The sequence below is a fragment of the Eutrigla gurnardus genome, assembly GCF_963514095.1.
Source record: "Eutrigla gurnardus genome assembly, chromosome: 12".
Lineage (NCBI taxonomy): Eukaryota > Metazoa > Chordata > Actinopteri > Perciformes > Triglidae > Eutrigla > Eutrigla gurnardus.
The window spans coordinates 19,262,743-19,282,976 of record NC_139926.1 but is presented as its reverse complement, the minus strand read 5'-3'; the positions used below and the strand labels follow the sequence as shown (position 1 = coordinate 19,282,976).

At 40.3% G+C, this 20,234-nt stretch overlaps 2 protein-coding genes across 2 annotated transcripts; one reads left to right on the top strand and one right to left on the bottom strand.

Annotated features, from left to right (window-relative positions):
* The first annotated feature begins 511 nt into the window (after window positions 1-511).
* On the top strand, window positions 512-12,264 carry tlk1a (tousled-like kinase 1a). Its single transcript, XM_084023063.1, is given in 24 exon segments — window positions 512-688; window positions 690-725; window positions 727-766; window positions 4,732-4,853; window positions 4,939-5,010; window positions 5,571-5,609; window positions 6,504-6,579; window positions 6,703-6,746; window positions 6,948-7,043; window positions 7,137-7,223; window positions 7,316-7,408; window positions 7,642-7,752; window positions 7,844-7,980; window positions 8,107-8,295; window positions 8,511-8,577; window positions 8,907-9,004; window positions 9,189-9,270; window positions 9,369-9,460; window positions 9,676-9,765; window positions 9,862-10,031; window positions 10,160-10,295; window positions 10,746-10,857; window positions 10,949-11,056; window positions 11,188-12,264. Coding segments are annotated over 24 exon segments (2,310 nt in total). The 5' UTR covers window positions 512-646; the 3' UTR covers window positions 11,359-12,264.
* A 228-nt stretch (window positions 12,265-12,492) lies between these two features.
* On the bottom strand, window positions 12,493-19,763 carry LOC311022052 (Golgi reassembly-stacking protein 2-like). The gene is made up of 10 exons (XM_084023065.1): window positions 19,591-19,763; window positions 17,696-17,776; window positions 17,395-17,598; window positions 17,096-17,182; window positions 16,882-17,012; window positions 16,149-16,281; window positions 15,942-16,071; window positions 15,732-15,815; window positions 15,484-15,600; window positions 12,493-14,297 (listed from the first exon to the last, which is right to left on the bottom strand). Exons 1-10 carry the CDS (start codon window positions 19,651-19,653, stop codon window positions 14,077-14,079), a joined length of 1,251 nt encoding a protein of 416 aa, XP_083879191.1. The 5' UTR covers window positions 19,654-19,763; the 3' UTR covers window positions 12,493-14,076.
* Between the last annotated feature and the right edge of the window lie 471 nt (window positions 19,764-20,234).

The following is a 20,234-nucleotide window of genomic DNA, read 5'->3' as shown; positions in this document are numbered from 1 at the left end:
AAGGCAACATTGAGGTATGGGTGAAACATTTTTTGTAATAAATAATGAAATAGACAGTGTAACATGTAGTTTTTATTTATTAAATCAGAATTTTGTTAAAGCAAGTCATAACGTGGACTGCTTTTCTTGGCTGAAACTGGCTCCCATGACCTTTTGATATCCATCCATCGTCTACTACTTATCCTGTATTCAGGGTCGCGGGGGAGATATTTTTCCATGAGTCTACAACTTTTACCTAAAATGTGATATTAGTAGTTATATATATATGTATGTGTCTGTGTGTGTGTATATATATATACATATACATATATAGATAGTTGTCTTTATGTCTGCCCCCCCCCTTCATGTTGTCATGGACGTTGAGGGAAAAATGCATCGCCCTCGCGATAAAACATTTTGCACACGATGCATGACGTTTCATAGGCAACCACTTGAAGACGGAGAGGTGGCCCCGGAGCTAGGACGCACTGCTGAGGTGTGAAGAGGTTTGTGCCCTAAAAAACAGATAATAATTTGACACTTTTCCCTCAGTGGCAGTCACCGCACCCATGTAAAAAAGAAGTGCGGCGTGTCGGGCGGTTAATTTGACAGCCCGCGTGGAAGACTGAGCCGTGTGTGTTGCGCTATCAACACGAAAAGTAGCTTGATGAGTGTCCAAAGTAGTGGAAGTTTGGAGGGGACGCCATCTTTGGTCCCAGCTCTCCACGTCCCCAACACGGACTGTGTTTTCAGCAAGATACCACGGCAGTGGTGAAGGCCCAGGAAGGTATCGTCAAACGTACTGAGACGTACATGTATTTTCTACTTGCTCGTTTTGGTGATTTTGTTCAGGGCGAAGGGGAATTTAATTAAAACGACCGAGCAAAAATCTTGGTGGCGAAACCAGCTTGCTAGCTAACGTTACACTAACGCGTCAGCTTCCAAAGTCAATTGAGCCTGTTTGGCTAGCTAGTAGCACTGAAGACACAGAGACCGTCATTCTGTGCTCAGGCCAGGGCAGTAACCTAAAGACAAATGGGTGCATAATGGCGATTTAAAAAAACTGTTTTTTAACGAGAGCAACACAGGACGGTTGACCGCTGTAGTCGGTGCATCCTTCGTTAAGCACGCTGCAGTTATACGAACAAACACCAACGTTAGTGAAGTTACAGATGGATGTGGAAGGAAAATGGATCAGTAACGTTAAATGCACGAAGAGAAGCATTTTTCTGTTTTGTTTGTTGGTGATTGCTAACGTTGAACCACCAGATAAGTTCGATGTACGTTGCTCTTGTTAGCAACCCCTTTGTGTGCAACGTTAGACTGTGGTGTTTCAACCCACAACTGTGGTCTACACACGTTAACTAACTGACGTCCATCGTCGTCTTAACGGTAGAGAAGTGGTCTCATGTCGGTCGACGAGCTTGTGTGCAACGTTATGTGTAAACGCCGGTGGCCCTTTGCTGTAGATGCCTCCGTGTTGGCCGGTAGGGAGCCTGGTTTGACCTTTTTGTTAGTATTGCTAATGGAGAGTAAATACCGTCATGTAACGCTAGATACACAAAATGAGGGTGGGACACCCATGAGATACAGCCTGTTCATCATGGTAACCCACACACTATCTGGTCATCTTTGGTGACCCCAATGTGGTTGTCACTTATGTTAATCCCCACTTCTTGCACCCTTCATAGTTACCACTGGATATTGTACATTATCTCAGTTTCAGGCAATGAGATACCTTCTAATTTCCTCTGTATTATTAGTGTTATATGCATTAATCAATGGATGGCTGCCTACGTCAGTTTGACACAGGTAAATGTGTAAAATTGGGAGACGATTGTCACAATGTTGCTTAAATTGCCATGCAGTGAACCTAGGTGGAAGTAATCCAACTCCACTGTATGCCACAGATTTTTTTTTTTTTTTTTAAGACTTACCAAGTGTCTGCCATAAACAGGTGGTCACTGCTCAGCAGCACAGTTAAAATGACATCCACACATAGCAAGACTTGTAAGGGTTCAACCACATGTTCCTGCAGGGGCTGGGATATAGATAATGCTTATGCATTGAGGCCTTCATGCTTGAGACAAAGGGAAATCCTTGAGGAAAACCACGCAGCTGATTTGTAGTTATGATATGAAACCGACAACCATTTTGGGGCAAAGAGTGAGATATTTTTAATGGTGCGTACTTTGCTAGACCAAGATTCTCCTGAAAAGCAGCCACGACACCTTCATATTATAATAGCAGGGTAGTTTGAAACGCTTGTCATAGATATTGCAGTGCTGACTCGTTACATGACTGATTCTTGCCAGTCAGGATCGTATTGAGGTGAAAGGTGAAAATTGTGCTATATATTTGAATAGTTGCAAATTAAGTGAGAGGATTTTTTGCTGTATGTCTTGGGGATTACAGGGGTGGAAATTTAGCCCTGCTGTGTTTGCTCATTGCAAAATAGTCTTGCTCGTTCCCGGTAGTTGTTTTAGACTGATGCTTGCGGTAGATGCATTTTTCAGCAAATTTGATTAGAAACCACCGAAGCGTCACGGAAATGTGACAAGTATACTTTGTGTCTGAGATCCTTTAGAAAGAGGAATGGACCCCGTTACCTGATTCTAACTAAGATTTATCCATATTAATTCCAAGGACGGGAGAGTAGTGTTTGTGATTATCAGGGCAAAGTTTGTTGGCAAAAGTTAGTATACATTGTCAAACTCCTGAAAATGTAATCACCCCTTCTGTAATACGTTGTTAATGTGTAGTAGAGATAATGACCAGAGGGTTGTGATAAACAATTATGTTTGGCCATCAAGGAAAACATCTTTCAGTAAACCACATCATTATTTTATGTCCAGTTACAACTTACATAGACATACACACAGATAATAATTATAACACACAGTTCTTTTCTGTAACTGTTTATCCAGGGTACATCCTGAACAGTTTGACAGATTATTTGATGAAATTTCATGAGCCATCTTGTACTTTTTCTTTTCTTTTTTGTTTTTTTTACACCTACTTGACCATATTCTGATCTGGAGAAGCGTTGAAAGTCAGTATTATTTAGTGTGTGAACTACATTTTACCTGTTACGACACATTTCTTTAGTTGCTTCATATTGTATACGTAAATGGGCCTGCTTGCCAGCTGCTGCATTCGAATGTATAACTTAATCGCAGACCTCCTATCCATCCATTTTCTGGTACTTGTATATGGGGCCAGGTCGCATTGCAGCAGGCTAAGCAGAATATTCCAGACATCCCTCTCCCAAGCAAGTTTTTTCAGCTCTTTCTGTGGGACCCTGAGGTATTTCCATTCTAGATTAGATATATAATCTTATAAGCGTGTTCTGGGTCTTCCCTGGGGCCTCCAACCAGTTTAGAAGACATCATATTGGTTTTAGAGGATATAATCAATAGCTTTTTCTTTAGCTATTCTTGCTAAGGCTTGATTTTTGTCGGGACACTGCAACCTGTATGTGTGTTTCGTTTAATTAATCATTTGCATTTGTCAACAAAGAAGTTGACAGTAAACAAAAGTTGTATTTTACTTTCTTCAACTAATACTTATTTAGTGCGTTTGTTAAGTATGGGATTTTATAATAAATACATTGTAAATATATTGGATATTCAGTAGGTCTGCAATTACCGATTATTTTCATTCTTCAATTATTCTGTCAATCAATAGGTAATTGTTTACAATGATGTATGATGAAGAAAAGCAGCATCCTCTCATTTGAAAAGCTAGAATCTATAAAGAATATTGGTAGGGTTTCACCATTTCTGCTTGAATAATTATTGAAACGATTGATTGATTATCGAAATAATTGCCAATTATTTTTCTGTTGCTTGATGAATCGATTAATAGTTTCAGCTCTACTAACTACATTCTGGTTACGGTTATTGTTTTCTTCCATCTAAGGGATTTTTGTTCTTTTCTCCTATTATCAGTCATTTCTGTGTCGGTTCCCTGGAGCGCTGTTGCTGACTATGTCCTCCCTCTCCTCCATGATTAGCTTACGTCACATATAGTATTTTTTGGAGGTGAAGACTTGTCTCCATATGCTGCTGTCGTAGTTGATATAGTGGTGCTTTATATGGATGTTAAGGGTTAACATGTTTGTCTTTATTTGGTGCACATGCACCATCTGACTAATCCTTGTTTGACCACAAGTTTGCTGTATTCCCAGCTGCTGTGGTTATAGAGAAGAATTATTGAATGTGTTATGTTCTCCTCCATTTAAATTGATGCCTTTTGTAGATTCAAAATGGTTGTCTCATTAAAGCGCAGGTTTAGTGGGCAGAGCCCTCTTAGTCAGCAGCAACACTAAAGCTCAGGAAGGCTCACGTAACAGTCCCACAGGAGCACAGTATTCATCAGTGCCTAGCAGTTGAAACGCTGCTCCTGGACTCTCGAGATAATAGTGTTTGTGGTGCAGAGATGCCTGTTACTTCTTGATTTCCACCCTGCAGTCTGCATTTTGAGTTTTCAGAAATTATTTTGGCGACTTTGTTTTTTTTGTGCGCTATTAAGCTGCTCCGAGTGGATCTCCTCAGTGCTACACAGGTCTTGACTCAAATATTATCATCTAAGAGAGTTTAAGATTGTCTATGTAACTAAATTAGTCGCCTTTTATCATAATTCTGCTCCCAAGCTGATTGCTGCTGTGCCATCTGCTCTTGAGTGGGTGCATTGTTTCAGCTGATTCTTGAATATCTGCTATAAAAAGTGAACTGTTGCTAATCCTCCCAGGCACCATGGAGGAGCTGCACAGCCTGGACCCTCGGAGACAGGAGCTGCTGGAGGCACGCTTTATGGGCGGGGTTGGTGGCAGCACAGGGGGCAGCACTGGCAGCACAAGTGGGGGGAACAAAGTGAGTGACCATTTAGCTGTTTCAGTGTTTGTACATTATTGATCAAAATTCAGTTTTAAGTGTCCACATCTCTTTTTTCTTCCAGGGATTGACCAATAATGAATGTTCAAATCACAGTTTTGGAAGCCTGGGATCGTCAAGCGACAAGGAGTCAGAGGTACACTAATGCTATGTTCACAGTACAAGCCACAAAAGCAAAATATGTGATAACCCCAGTTTTTAGGATTACAGTATCTGTTCTTTTTTTTAAGTTGAATTGATTTCAGAATCTTGGAAGAATCTCAGTTCTAGCATGAAGAAAAATATTCCCCAACCACCATTTTTAATCTAACATTTTAACCAGCTGAATTAACATTTTCACCCTGCTATTTTTACAAACGCATGAAAATGCTGTTGCTCAGCATTCCCTTTAGTCAGTGTTCCTAATGAGGCACAAGGGACGACTCAGGCAGACTAGCACCTGTTCACTTGGGCTTTGGTTGGATTTCGTGGTTGTAAAGTGAGGGAAATGGTAGACCTTGTGATTAAGTATGGTTATGAGGGCACTCCATGATAGTGACAGATTTCATCCCTTAAGAATACATGTGGACTTCTTTCTTGATTCATTCTATATATATAAAAAAAAAAAAAAAGTACTGATGATGAATATCTTACAAAATCGTTTTTGCTCCTTTTTTATTATATTTGCCTAAAAATCATGTCTCTCTCACTTGATAGGGGTCAGATGTGAAAAGAGGCAGTTCTCCTGCATATTCGGTAGGTCTATGATCAAATCTGATAAGGGCCGCTGTTGTTTCTATCTTTCACCACAGTGTTTAGCATACAGACGGGACAGAACTGATATCAAACTGAAAAGAGAGCAAATACCAAAGTCAAAGTAAAATCTGTTTTGTTTTGGCTAAAATCTGTCATGGTAATTTGCAACAGCACTTTTGTTTCAGTGAGTCATTTAAGTCAATGTTGGAATAAATGTTTAATGCTTTCTCAGTTTATTGTCAGCGTGATACGAAATAAACATTTTGGATTAGGTTTTACTGATTTTTCATTTCACAGGGTGTGTGGTATATGTGGGGGTGAAGTGGCCACCTTAAACTCCAGCACACCATAACACTGCACTGGTACACTCAGAGCTATAATGTTACTGATAATGTAAATATTACCTCCCTACTTGTCTCTCAACCACATACTGTAGGTACCAATGGTACCGAGCACCAACACATCACTGGGCTGAATTATGATTTATGTCAATACATCTTCTGATCAGCCTTAAGACAAGTCACAGGTCAAACTATTAACGAATATCAGCTGATCTCTGGCTGCACCTGTAACCTGATCAAAAGGTGGCAATAAACTTCAGCAAAGCCAACAGAAAATAAGACTTTTACAACACAAAATATTAAAACTAGATGCAGGGGCAAAGTAAAAAGTAAGTGCCTCTTGCATGTCACATCAATTTGCCATCTTTCTGAGCTCATTTGCCTGTTTCATTATAGAGATTAACTCTGGGGGCAAGCATCTGTATTTATTTGTAAATACCCTGGCATACTATAATACCACCCAAGCCTAATTTGGGTTTGTTTTAAACTGTCCCCATCTGTGGTCTTATGGTCAAAACAGACTTTTGATGTAGTAATTACCTTTCTCTCTCAGACTCCAGAGAAGAAACAGTCAGAAACACCCAGAGGCAGAAAAAGGAAACCTGAGATCCAATCAGAGAGCAGCCAAGGTGAGAGTCTTTGTGTTAAACTGGTTACATCAAAGGTGTTGCTTGGTTTATTATCTTTAAATATATATCTTTTAAATATTTAAATTTTAAAACACAATTTATTCTCCTCCTTTTCCTTCACAGGGAAATCAATTGCGCGAGGACCCAAAATAAGTGATTATTTTGATGTAAGTTTTCAGTTTCATGTCAGTTTTCATATATTTTAAGGAAGTCTTGAGCAAATAATGGGGGCAATATAAGTCTTTCACCCACTGAGGCACAATCCATATCCTGTTTCTAACAGTACTGTAAAAGAAAGGAGCCACTAGTGGGTCTACTGTTATCAAATGTTTGGCAGTGATGCCACCTTTCCTCTATTAACCTTGTAGTTCCAGGGAGGAAACGGGTCCAGTCCTGTGAGAGGTCTCCCACCAGTGATCCGTTCGCCCCAGAATTCACATTCCCACTCTGCTCAGGGTATTGCTGTAAGTAGCGTCAAAACTCAAACTCAAAATCTCCTTTGCTGCTGCGTTTGGTGTCGTCCTGTCATAAAAGAAGTGCTCTCTTGTCTGTTGCAGGTTAGACAAAATAGCTCATCTCCTACTAGTCTGTCTTTTGGGGACCACATGACACATCCAAAGCAACTAGCAGTCAAATTTGTTCAGGTGAGGGAGATGATTGTAGGTGGTCTGGACATCGCTAGGTCTCGTAATGCCATTTACATTTCTGTTCTCTTCTCTGTTGTGTTCTCCTCTAGACTGACCTCACAGTGTTGAAGTTGGCTGCCCTTGAAAGCACTAAGAATCTTGACCTCGAGAAGAAGGAGGGGAGAATAGACGATTTGCTACGGGTAAGGAGAAAGTCCTGGTCTGTTAACTACCTGGCAGAAAGGCTTGACTGGGCTGTGATGTGACTTAAATGCAAAACCAATAGGACAATGTTTGGTAATGGAACATACCTTCATTTGTTTTGTTTGTCAACATTAAAAACATTTTTTTTTTAAAGATTTTAAATAATTGGTGGATTGTGAGGATAATAGAATTTCTGCAGCTGCTGATTTATTTTGTATTTTCTGCTTCACAGGCAAACTGTGATCTCAGGAGACAGATAGATGAACAACAGAAATTACTTGAAAAGTATAAGGAACGCTTGAATAAATGCATCACCATGAGCAAGAAGTTGCTCATAGAAAAGGTAAATATATTGGTTTTTCTTAAACTTTTATGAAGACTCGACAAAAAAAAAAAGTATGTGTTGCAAACCTATATTGTGCATTATTCTTCAGAGCACCCAGGAGAAGCAGGCCTGTCGGGAGAAAAGCATGCAGGATAGACTTCGTTTAGGCCATTTCACTACAGTGAGACATGGAGCGTCGTTCACAGAACAGTGGACTGATGGCTATGCCTTCCAAAACCTTGTGAAGTAAGAGGCTTTCAGTGCCCATTTTCTTTCTAGATATGTAGTAGTTTAGGGTTTGGCAACATGGAACCTGGGTATGGAAATGGTACCAAATCTGGTCTAACAAAGAGAACTGCTTTCCATCTGCAGACAACAAGAGTGGATAAACCAACAGAGGGAGGACATCGAGAGACAGAGGAAACTTCTAGCTAAGAGGAAACCTCCATCCTCCAGCAACTCACAAGCACCAACCACAAACTCTGAGCCAAAGCAACGCAAAACCAAGGCAGTGAATGGAGCAGAAAGCGATCCCTTTCTAAAACCCAGCCTACCTCAGCTGTAAGTGCAGGCCCCGTGGAAATCACAGATATCAGACGAGCCATTCCCCAGGCAAATGCTGTGCATATAAACCAGTGTAGTTTTGGCTTGATTATTTTGCATAGTCTGAGCACATTGACAGTGAACAGAGCTGGATGTAGTAATCTAGGTAAACACAGATGCTGTTGAAAAAAGCAAATTATTTGTTTCTCTTTTATCCCTCTCATCCTGGAAAGGCTGACACTAGCAGAGTACCATGAACAGGAAGAGATCTTCAAACTGCGACTTGGACATCTCAAAAAGGTTTGCCCAATTCTGACTTTTTCCTGTTTCTGTACTGTACTGTACTGTGGTTTTAATGTGAAGATAATTGAACATTTTAAGCCCGATTGTCCTGAACTACTGTTCCTTTTGTGTGAATCGGCCCAAGGATGTAGCAAAGCCTGTAGTTTGTCAATGCATCCATTGTTTTCCTGATGAATAAGCATCACAGGCTTCATACTAAGCCGACTGTTAAATATTTAACGCAGAACTAGGCAGCTGTGTACAAGTGGGTTTTGATGAGCTCCTTTCCATGAGTTCTGAAGTTGCTTCTGTGCATTTGTGTGTTTTTGTGCTTGAATCATTTATAGGAAGAAGCTGAGATCCAGGCGGAGCTGGAGCGTCTGGAGAGAGTGCGCAACCTTCACATTCGGGAGCTGAAGAGAATAAATAATGAAGACAGCTCACAGTGAGTCTGAATATTTTTTTTTTTCACTTACTGCATTGACATTGGAACACGATGTAAGGGCAATATCCTCGTCCATAGAGTTGATATTAAGTTCCCACTGGATGAAGCTTTCTTGTCTTTTCCCTCACTGGTCATCAGCAACGCTAATGCTGAAGATGTTGATAATGTTCTTTTCCATCCAAAGATTTAAAGACCATCCCACGTTGAATGAACGATATCTGCTCCTACACCTTCTAGGAAGAGGGGGCTTCAGTGAAGTTTACAAGGTAAGTCTTTAAACGTCTTAAGCGCCGAAGCGAAATAATACTCTTAGCGGGTGTCGCCTTTTGAAGTATAAGCCAACATTTGTGCATTTGTTGTGCAGGCTTTTGACTTGATTGAGCAACGATATGCTGCTGTGAAAATCCACCAGCTTAACAAGAACTGGAGAGAAGAGAAAAAGGAGAACTATCACAAGTATGTCGGCCCATGTGGAAATATGTGACCTCACCTGCGGGATACTGTAATTAATGTTTCAAATGTTGTGACGCACTCAGACAAGCTGTTTTGATGTCTTCTACTTGCAGTATATTGTTATTCCTCTCCATAAGCCCCAATGCCGGGCTGTTGGTGCAGAATACAGCATCTTCATGCTTTGGTTGCTAATAACATAATTCCCTTCCTCTCCACAGGCATGCATGTCGAGAGTACAGAATTCACAAGGAGCTGGACCACCCCCGAATTGTGAAACTTTACGACTACTTCTCACTGGACACAGACACGTTAGTAGTGCCCTTGATTCATTGTTCATGCATTTCCAGCACTTTTCAGGTGGTTTCTGTGAGATGTAGGGGCCTTAATTCTTCCCTTTTTTATAGGTTTTGCACTGTCATGGAGTACTGTGAAGGCAACGACTTGGATTTCTACTTGAAACAGCATAAGCTAATGTCTGAGAAGGAGGGACGGTCTATAGTCATGCAGATTGTGAATGCATTAAGATACCTGAATGACATCAAACCACCCATCATCCATTATGACCTTAAGCCAGGTAAATGCCCTTCTGGAAAAAAGGATGACTCATCACGTCAAGAAAATACTCCACATTAAATCATGAGTGGGATGAAGCAGTCATCCAGTTAAAAATATGCCATATCTTCTGTTGACTTTGATTTTTAGGCAATATTTTGTTGGTGGATGGCACAGCCTGCGGGGAAATCAAAATCACTGACTTTGGTCTGTCAAAAATCATGGATGATGACAACTATGGCGTGGATGGGATGGACCTGACATCACAGGGTGCAGGGACCTACTGGTGAGAAGCCATGTCCCTCATACATACATCACATAGTCTAAAATAAATCAGTGTAGCAATACCACACTATACAAATACTCCATTATAAGTAAGCGTTCCATTAAAAGTTAACATTTGTAAGAATTAGCAGAAGTAAAAGTACTTGTTATGCAAAGTGGTACTTTTCAGTGTTTTATTCTTAACGTGTAAGCAGTACTTTAACCTTGGAGTTGGTCTTGGTGGGGTCAAATTCAACTGTTGTATGCAGTGTAGGGTGGATAAATCTATCTGCATCATACTTTTTTAAACTGATCATGTTTTGTTTAAAATCTTGATATAAAAAAATACTAATTTCTCTAATGTTTCACATTATGATTATTGATGTAACATTCACGTGTTAAATAGATTTAATGTAGTAAAAAGTAAATGTTACTTTCCACTAAACAAACTTTTTTTTAAACTTCTGGTCAGGTACTTGCCTCCTGAATGTTTTGTGGTTGGCAAAGAACCTCCAAAGATCTCCAATAAGGTGGACGTGTGGTCTGTGGGCGTTATCTTTTTTCAGTGTCTGTATGGAAGGAAGGTAAGAACCACAATAGTCTACCCTCGAGTGTTTCTGTAATCTCTTGCATAATAATTTAAAACTGGTGCTGCTCTTCTCTCTTTTTTTAAAGCCTTTTGGCCACAATCAGTCACAACAGGACATCCTGCAGGAGAACACCATACTAAAAGCTACAGACGTTCAGTTCCCTGTCAAGCCTGTTTCCAGTAATGAAGCAAAGGTAGGCAAACTTGTATCAAAACAGGATGCAGCCAATATCAAATGAATCTTCTATTAACAACAAACAAACAAAAAATGGAACACTTGATTGATCTGCAGTATTTTTTACACTTTTCCTCCACCTCATCCAAGGCCTTCATAAGGCGATGCCTGGCATACAGGAAGGAGGACCGGATCGATGTTCACCAGTTGGGATGTGACCCGTATCTGCTCCCTCACATGCGAAGGTCAAGCTCCTCTGGAAATCTGCAGATGAATGCTGCTGGCTCAGGACCTGCCTCTTCCAGTATCATCTCATACTGACAGCATCGTACTGTGACAAAAAGGCAAACTGGCCAAGTTGCTCCCACACCGGCAAGGCTTCTCAGAGGCTCTGGCTTGTGGGAGAAGAAACAGCTTGAAACAGGAGGAGCAGGACACTGGTGGGGAGCTCTCACCTGGCCTCCTCCGACCTGTACCAGGCTTCTACTTGTTTACTGGGGCTTGATCAATGGAGGCACAGTGAGGGATGTTTTTTAGAGGACATGGATAAAAGGATCTTTCGAGGGTCCGATAAAGCACTGAAACTGACGACGTACCTTGAAGAAAATGTGACTGGCGCTCTGTTAAGATATTGCAGATGGATAAAGCCTTATAGGGCCGAAGGGAGACTTGGCAGCCGGCCATTTCGATTAAATAACATGGTCCTGCCAGGGTGCAAATGATTCAGCTGCTAGTTAAGTTAATTTACTGTGAGGAGAGGACATCGTTATGTAGAACTACAAAGATTCATGATTGATTTGGCGAAATGTTTTTGTTTATCCACAAATGTTAGGCTTTAATTTGAGTTACTTAGCCATGAGAATGTAATGTTAGCATACAAGTGGCATCTAGTAACATGTAGGTTGGGGCAGCGTACTTAAGTTTAATGCACAAAGTAACCAAATGTAGAAAAATTACTGTATAAAATCCTATGCAGGAAGATTAATTAACAGATAAATTGGAAACTGTGTATGCTGTACAGGTGAATTTTCAAATTTTAAACTGCAGCAGCAATGTGTACAAAGAGTTAAAATGTCCCCATGCAAAGCAGTTTCCTGGAGTATTTCATTTTGCTGCTTTGTTGCTCTTACTTTTTCAAGGGCTGTATGTTCCACTTTGGGTACAAATTGTACAGCTCTGCTCAGAGTGAATAATAAATGCCAGGAAATTTGTTTTCCTTTCAGTGAATAGTACTGTACAATCAGTCTGTTCATTCCTAAGTTAACATCCATACTTGCCTGATAATACACTGTACGTTTTAGGGAGCGATCTTTCACCATTTGTCTCCCTTTTGTGAGATTACACTGACACACTGTGGCTTTGTTTAGTACTGCATCGTCACAGGGCGTAAGGAGGATGATCAACACGAACCATGTGAGATGAGAATACAACAAGAATACAAAGCAGAGTCTGAGATAGAGAAAATACATCATTTTAATCAAGGTAAAGATATCTCACTTTACACATTATTAAAAAAACCAAAAAAAAACACAAGTTTTATGTTAATTTGTTGCAGCAAGCACCTGCTATTCTAAAGTAAAATCCCCAGTAGTATAAGTTAGTACCATGCCTTCCCATGAAGACCTTCAGTAGTTTAGAGAGCCACTAAAATGTCACAGTGGGATTCTTTTTTTGTTACTTCACAACATGTTTTACATCCCCTCTGATCATTTCAGAGGCTGAGCTGATGTAGTAGACCACCAGCGGTTGTGAATGCCTTTTGCAGGCACACCCTCAGCTGTGTGCAAGTCTATCGTTGCAGCTGGATAGATCACTAGCAGAGCTAATTGACCTAGCTCTCTCACAGATAAGACAATTCACTGTGGCTGTGCCTTAGTTCAATTTGGCCATAATAGGTGTAACATTATCTACGTGCAGGGGTTGTATGTTTGCAGTGAAGTGACCTGGTTGTGTTGCCTGAGCTTTGTATTGAGGTAACTGTATTCCTATAGTGTATTATAATGACAATACATATCTGATATAAGCAATATAGATTCAAGTAGGGCTGGGAGATGTGGCCTAAAAATAAAATAATGATTTTTTTTTTTTTTTTTAAGCTATTGGACAATTTTAGATTTAAACCTAAATTGTTTTCTGTTTTTCTCTAAACAAACTAAAAAGGCAAAATTTAAATACATATTTTCTTTATTAACACAATAAAAATAAATGAGATTACCAAGTAGTTTAGGCCTATGTGAACTAATCAGTTGTTTAAATATATTACGGTTCAGCCATTTTACAAACCGTAGGAAAGTAAAAATGCAAATTAATCGATTAAATCGAAAATTGCCCAGCCCTAGATTCAAGTGACTTAACCTAAACTGAGAAGGCATGGTTAACAGGAGTAAAGCGTAGTCACTGTACAGCCGCCATATCCATGGCATCAAGATTCAACTGCAACTGTCGTCCGAGCAATAAAAAGGCAGAGCAGCTGTATATTGTTGGAGCTTGGCCTTATGCGAGTAGCAATGAGCAATTATGTGTCCTTTCTGGTCCAAACTAACTGTTCAAAATAATGTGAGGGAGCACACAAGTAGGCTACTTCAGGAAAAGAAAATCCCCATTGTGACCCTTCCAAGGTCTCCGTGATAGTTTGACCACAAAAAAAAAGATGCAACAATACTGACTTGCACACTTAAAAGTAACTGTTTCCATTATTATTTACACTGTTTTTGAGCCAAGCTCCAAGAGCCCACATAGTTTGTGTTAACACATGTATAACTATTGGGTTATAAAATATTTTTAAAAGTTGTTATGTGAAAGAGTGAATACTTGATTCTTGTAAGTTTCCTTCCAAACTGTTTTAAAGATGCAGGGCTGCTGCTGGACACACATTCACACTTCACGTGAGAAGACCAGCACAACGTCCAAGTATCCTGGAGATACTGGAGCATGTACAACGATCGGAACATTCTGTAGGAGCAATTTGTCAATTGAGTGGTGCAGCTAATAGAGCGGCTATATTAAGAGGAAGCTGACAACCTTAAACGGTGCTCTCTGCTAAGATGAGCCTGCAGTCATTGTGATATTTATTGATTCCGAGGTGGCAACTGATGATGGGATGGGGGTTCTGGTCAGTGAAGTGTTCATTTGGATAGTGGAGGAGGGAAACCTCGTGTCTAGTGTGACTGCAGGAAATGCATTAGCAGTGATTGGAGGAAGGACAAAGTCAGACGCAGGCAGAGAGGGGACGGTACCTGGCAGGGTGAGAGGTGGAAGACCTGTGGAGCACAACAAAGTCGTTGCTTAAAGCACAATAACACATTTCAGATTCGCAACATTTTAGTGATGGCTTTCCCCCTTGCATTTCTGACTGTTAAAGTGGCTACTAACTACCTTGTTGGATCACAAATAAGAATGCAATGTCTCAGTAGAAAATAACATTTAAACCTTTTGGGGATAGAGCTGGAGATTTCTATTATTGTCATCTGAAATCCCATGAACGGTTTCATAACCAACCCCAGTCTGTCTGTGGTCGTTTTTAAATATATATGTTCAGTTGAAACAAATAGGCTCAAATCTAATTTTAAAATTGTTTTTTAAATAACTTCCTACAACAGCTGGCGCTGTCATTTCAGCAAACTGTAGTCAAACGGGTAAATGTTGCAACTTTAAACTGCAGGTTTTAGATTGCCGAGTATCTACATTTGCAATATAGGGGCTTACATCAAACTAGACTACAGTGCCCATGTACATCTCTGAGGGAAATGTCACTGTGCTCACTGATGCGTTTGGAATGGTTTTTGCACAACAATGGAAGATGGGAGTCGATGTTTGTGCCAAATTTGAAGGAATTCCCTCCAGGTTTTCCTGAGATTATGTTTGCAACAATGGAATTGACTTGCACGGAGGCATAAAAAGTCATAGTATAGACACTGAACGCATGTTTCATTTCATTTCATTTCATTTCATATACTTTAATTGTATGTGTTAAAGTCATTAAACGAGGTATAGTGAAAAGCATTTCACAAGTTATGTCACTGTCATACATTAGTCAGTATAGTATGTCATTATAGCTTCTGTATTTCAGTCATAAAATGTCATAGTATAAAAATACACTGTCAGTTTAGTATGTCATTAAAAAGTAATTGTATCGTATCTCAAAATCATAAAACAATATAGTATGCCATGAAAATGTCATATAAAGAGTCAAAGTGTAGAATAAAATATGTCATACAGAAGGTCAAAAAAAGTATACTAGGTCATAAACATATCAAATGTTTATAACATGTGATAGTATTTATTTTTATTAACCAGGAAAAAACCTCATGGAGATTTAAAATCTCCTTTAGCAGCAGCACATAAAGTTTCAGACATACAAACATGACATAACATTAATTTATATATATATGAAATATAGTCATGAAGAAACACAGACAACTCCGAAAACAAAGAGCATAACATTACCTGTATGTTGTAATCCACCAACTCCAGGAGGCAAGGCGGGGCCCACATCTGGCAATCTGATATTTAGATTTGATAAATGAGGAAAGGGTGGAAGACCTCCAGGTAAGGGCATTAAACCTGTCCAACAAATATTAAACATAACATATTAGACAATGCTAGGTTACCAGGTGATGCATGTTTGCCTGCAGTCATTTGCTTTGGCTCCAAACCTGGGGATGCTATAATCCCCCAAATTAACGTCTACTAACCCGTTAACGGGGCAGCAGGATTGCCAGACGGGGGAATGCTTTGTGAGGAGGCGACGTGGCTGGGCAGCGGGACCGTCGGAGCGCCTGAAACACATTTCGACAATACTGATGTTGTTAGGCAACATCTTGATGAGTTTTCCACATACACTTGACTTTATCAGTAATAGTTCACCTCAATTCAGGCGAATATTTGGAAGGATTATAGTGTACCTGTCTGTAGATCGCTCACGACAGTGGTCAGATTAGAACTGACTGACAAGCCAGAAAGAGATGGCTCTAATTCAGTCGAAGCAGAAGAAGAAACAACTGGAACGGTTGGAATGACAGCAGAGAGATGAACCTAGTAACCAAAATAACTTCATCTCAGTAAATTCACATCTGGAAACAGATATTTCTCGAGTGAAGCTGCCGAGCTACCTCTGTGAATCCATCTTTAGGTGGAGTAGCTGGTTCACTGGGCGTCTGTGCAGGGAAACTGATATTCGTGCCCTTTCCAGATGACAGTGTAGGTATCCTGTGCAGGTAGCCGTAACCAATCCCACATCCTAGACTGAAGAGACAGAAACGCTGTGAGGAGAAATGTCCAAACACTCCACAGAAGCCTTAAAAACGTCCACTCTGGGGGATCCAAACGGCAAGCCGTGACTTGGAAAACATCTGGTATAATAGCTGTGATAGCATGCTACAGTTTAAAGCCCTGTGCAGATCGGGTTTCGTTCCCCACAAAAATTCTATTGGGTCCTTAAACAGAGCAATATTTCACTTTATTTTTCATTTTAAGTTAACATTCAACATTTACTCAAAAAATGGGATTTAAAACTGAGATAAGGTAACATTTTTCTGTTTTTACTTTCTCAGTCTCAGGGTCAAATATGATTTTTTTTTAACCAAATGGAAATTAAAAAATGTATGTAAATAGATGTTAAATAAAATGTTTATAACAAATACAAAATATTGGTAAAACTACTGAATCCGATACTGAAAATAAACAAAGCTACATTATTTATTTGTACTCTATGTGCCTTAGCAGGATGAGCCAGTAGAAAGGTGTCGTGGAATTCATAAAGGGTTTCACAAGTATCATCATTTTCCTAACTGGAAGAAGAAAATATCAAACCATAATTCAGAAGTCAAATTCAGACTGTCGTACCTGCCCTCTCCACCCCAGTCACAGTTTGGAGTGATGAGCACCTCGCGGCAGTTGTCTGTATCCAAGTTGTAAACATACAGCTTCAACTCCTTCCCCTCGTTGGTTTCCACCACGGAGAACAGATCTTCACTCTGTTGAAAGAGCAGAGATGCACGGCAGGTCAACTAGTTGCCGACACTCGGTCGGCCTTAGGACTGATCTGCAAAGCAATCACCTCGCTCATGGCGGCGTCGGCTCCTACAATGTAGTCGCCGTGTGCCCTCAAACCAGCCAGAGCTGCAGGAGAGTTTGGTTCCACTTCCTGGACTCAGACAACACACACAGTACATTTAGATGTTTTACACTTCATTGCTATTACTTTAAATAAAAAAATGAAGTTGCATGAAATACATGTGAAATATGTTTGACCAATTCAGAGACGCTCATTATTCAGTATTTATCAACCAAGCTCATGAATGGTTAAACATCAACAAACAAGCTTTCAGGATGTCCTCATCCGACGGGTACACTAACCAAAACGTGCCAAACATTTTCATTTGCTCCTTCAAAGCTGCAGAAGCGAATGCTAACTCCCAGAAGCCCCTGGCCGCCCCACATGTTGCTGGGTGTGACGGTTGTCTCCCTCACTGCCAGCGTCTTGCTACTGTACAACAGGATCTTGATGGGCCTCTCCACGTTGATTTTCAGCAGCTCCTTGAGGGTGTCGTTGTCCTTGTTCTGTCAGAGATCAAAACATGCAAATCATTGGTCACGACACTTAAAGCGGCGCCAAGAGTTGCTGCAAATTTTCATATCGCGACTCTAGTAAACTTACAAGTCTAGTGTCACAAATGGAAATGACGAAATCGAAGAATGGCTCCATTCCTGCACAGTGACCGGGGGAATTCTCTTGCACCTGTAAAATACAGGACATATATATGTCATGAAAACATGAAAACGGTCATTCTGTGATGCAGCTAGAGCAACTTTTAAAAAATTACAAACCTCCATGACCTCATTCACAAAAGGCCTTATCAATGAATGACGACAAGAACAAATCTGTGTGTAAATGTACGTGCCTGACTGCTGCCATTTCTGCATCATGTGATATTATCTTGAATAAATAAACCAGCCATTTCAAAGAGACATTTGATAAATCACATACTTCGTTTTTTTGCATGTGTTAACATATAAACATATTAACTACTTTAAGGGAGACCAGATTAATTTTGGTGGAGTTAACAGTCTATTTCATTAATTTCCTATCATCAGTCAATCAATATATTTTCAGACAAAGTTAACAGACTGTTTTTTCCCCTCTCAAAGAAAATATACCCACTTTATGATTCAAAGTGACTGTGATTATCAGGACATAACAAATATTCAGGCTGCCTCATTCAAGGTGAAGGGGGACTACCTACCCATCATTACAAAGGTGTACCTAAGTGTCATATTCATGGTGACAACTTTGGAGTGGTTCAGTGCATCAGTGCAATGCCACTATTGATCTCCTGAGGGAACAAGAACCTGCATTAGTTTCAAATGTCAGACAATTGTGTAGTTTTCTTCCTGGGATCACTCTCTGCTGAAATCAAGGATCCAGTCACTTGAATCCAGTTCCAGAAATATGTCTGGCATGAAATAAGCCTGACTTAACCGGTTATCTCACTTCTTGGCATTTGGCTATCTTTGTTCTTCCCTGACACCCGATGGAGCACCACATGATCCGTACCATCCATTCATGTATGTTAAAACATTATTTGTCCCCAACAATTTGACACACAGATTACCTCAACTCAAGCTACCTGCCAATACAGAGTACGGACCAATCACTAGTGCTGTTTATCCTATGTTTAAGATCCATTTACCTGGCTGCATGTTATGGCTGAATTGGACTGGCAGTGGAAACACTGAATTTTTAAAATGGCACCACTGACACAAGACACAGCCTGATAACCGATCCTTTAATACACTCAGTGTGAGCACATGTACCAGTTTCCACTACTGGATCAGTGGGTTAACAAATTTCATTAATTTATACATTATTTAGCAGGTTCCTTGTTCTCAAATGTGAATATTTGGCAGCTCAGTGTTGTATAATGGTAAATAAATACATGACAGTTTTAGGCTGTTCAAGCAGCTGCTGTAGTATAAAGAATATTGTTTCAGCTTGTGACCTTAATCGGGGTCAGGGTTGCTCTCTCACAACAACGCTGCTCTCAATACTAAACGTACTCCCTTGTCTGTGTTTTGAATGATGGTCAAAAGGCTATTTAAAGACAATTAATTAGGAAATTAATTATATGAAAAGGGGATTTTAGTTTTTAAAACAAACATCAAGGTGTTTAGAAATGAAGGAACACGCCCTTCGTAATTGGTTATGCATACCGTCAGTAGCCCCACCTGTTATTATAGCATTGAACCACGTCGTATGCATTTAATTAAAAACGAGCTAACATGAAACGCTAAGCGAATACACGTATAAAATGCTCACAACAGAACTCAAAGCTGCACACAAAGCAAAAATGCACGCATATATATTAACGGCTAGCTGCAGGAGGCTATGAGCTATTAAATAACTGCCACTTGATGGACACATTCATATATATATTTAGATGTTGCTAACACGTTAGCTTAGCAGCGCCCCCTTCCTCCGTTGCCGCAGTTAACAGGAAGTAAACCGAGCTGCGTCCCCCCACCCCCCCTCCGGGACATGAAAACGGCTCTTACTCTGAGGACGTGGTAGCCTTCGGTTCCTCCGCCCGGTATGTCGACGCTTTGAGACCCTCCCATGTTTGTCCGAATGTGTGTTATCAGGACGGGCTAGCCAGCCGCGTTATTAGTTGGTTCACAGGCTGCTTCTCCGACGATCCATGTCCGCCCGTAGCGATGGCAACGCCCCCCCTCCCACCTGCTTCCTGCGTTTCCGGGTTCCCAGCACTTGCGCCTTGACGTCACGCAACAACCCCTCTGTAGCAAATAATCCAGCACTCATATATTCTGCATGTTGCTTTATTTACAATTATTTTTTAATGCATGCGTTTTAGTGGGACTGAGATTTGTTACTTTTCAGCTACTTAAGCAATAATACAGTGATTGTGTCTGCAGTCATGAAGAGGTCTGCCTCCATACTGTAGTTTTTACTGTCTGGTATGTTGTAGTTTAGCTGCTTGAATGAGGTGTGTTGATCAGAGATGGAATGAAGACACCCTACCTTAAATTCTCTGGAAGATAAGTAATGAGCCCGTTAGTCAGTAACTTCCTGTCATCATCTATAACCATTAACATTTTTAGCAGGAGTATTTTTTTTTAAAATTCGGATTCCAACTGTTTTCGATTTGATCGAATAATCACGTCCCAGCAGAAACGAGAGC

Bases quoted from the DNA above. Each gene is read 5' to 3' on its own strand.
- LOC311022052 (XM_084023065.1), bottom strand. From the start codon at position 19,653: ATGGGAGGGTCTCAAAGCGTCGACATACCGGGCGGAGGAACCGAAGGC. The intron at 17,599-17,695 runs GTAAGTTTACTA...GATCTCTGACAG, and splicing joins CCATTTGTGACACTAGACTT to AACAAGGACAACGACACCCT. The intron at 14,298-15,483 runs GTAATGTTATGC...TGTGCTCCACAG, and splicing joins TGGTGGATTACAACATACAG to GTCTTCCACCTCTCACCCTG.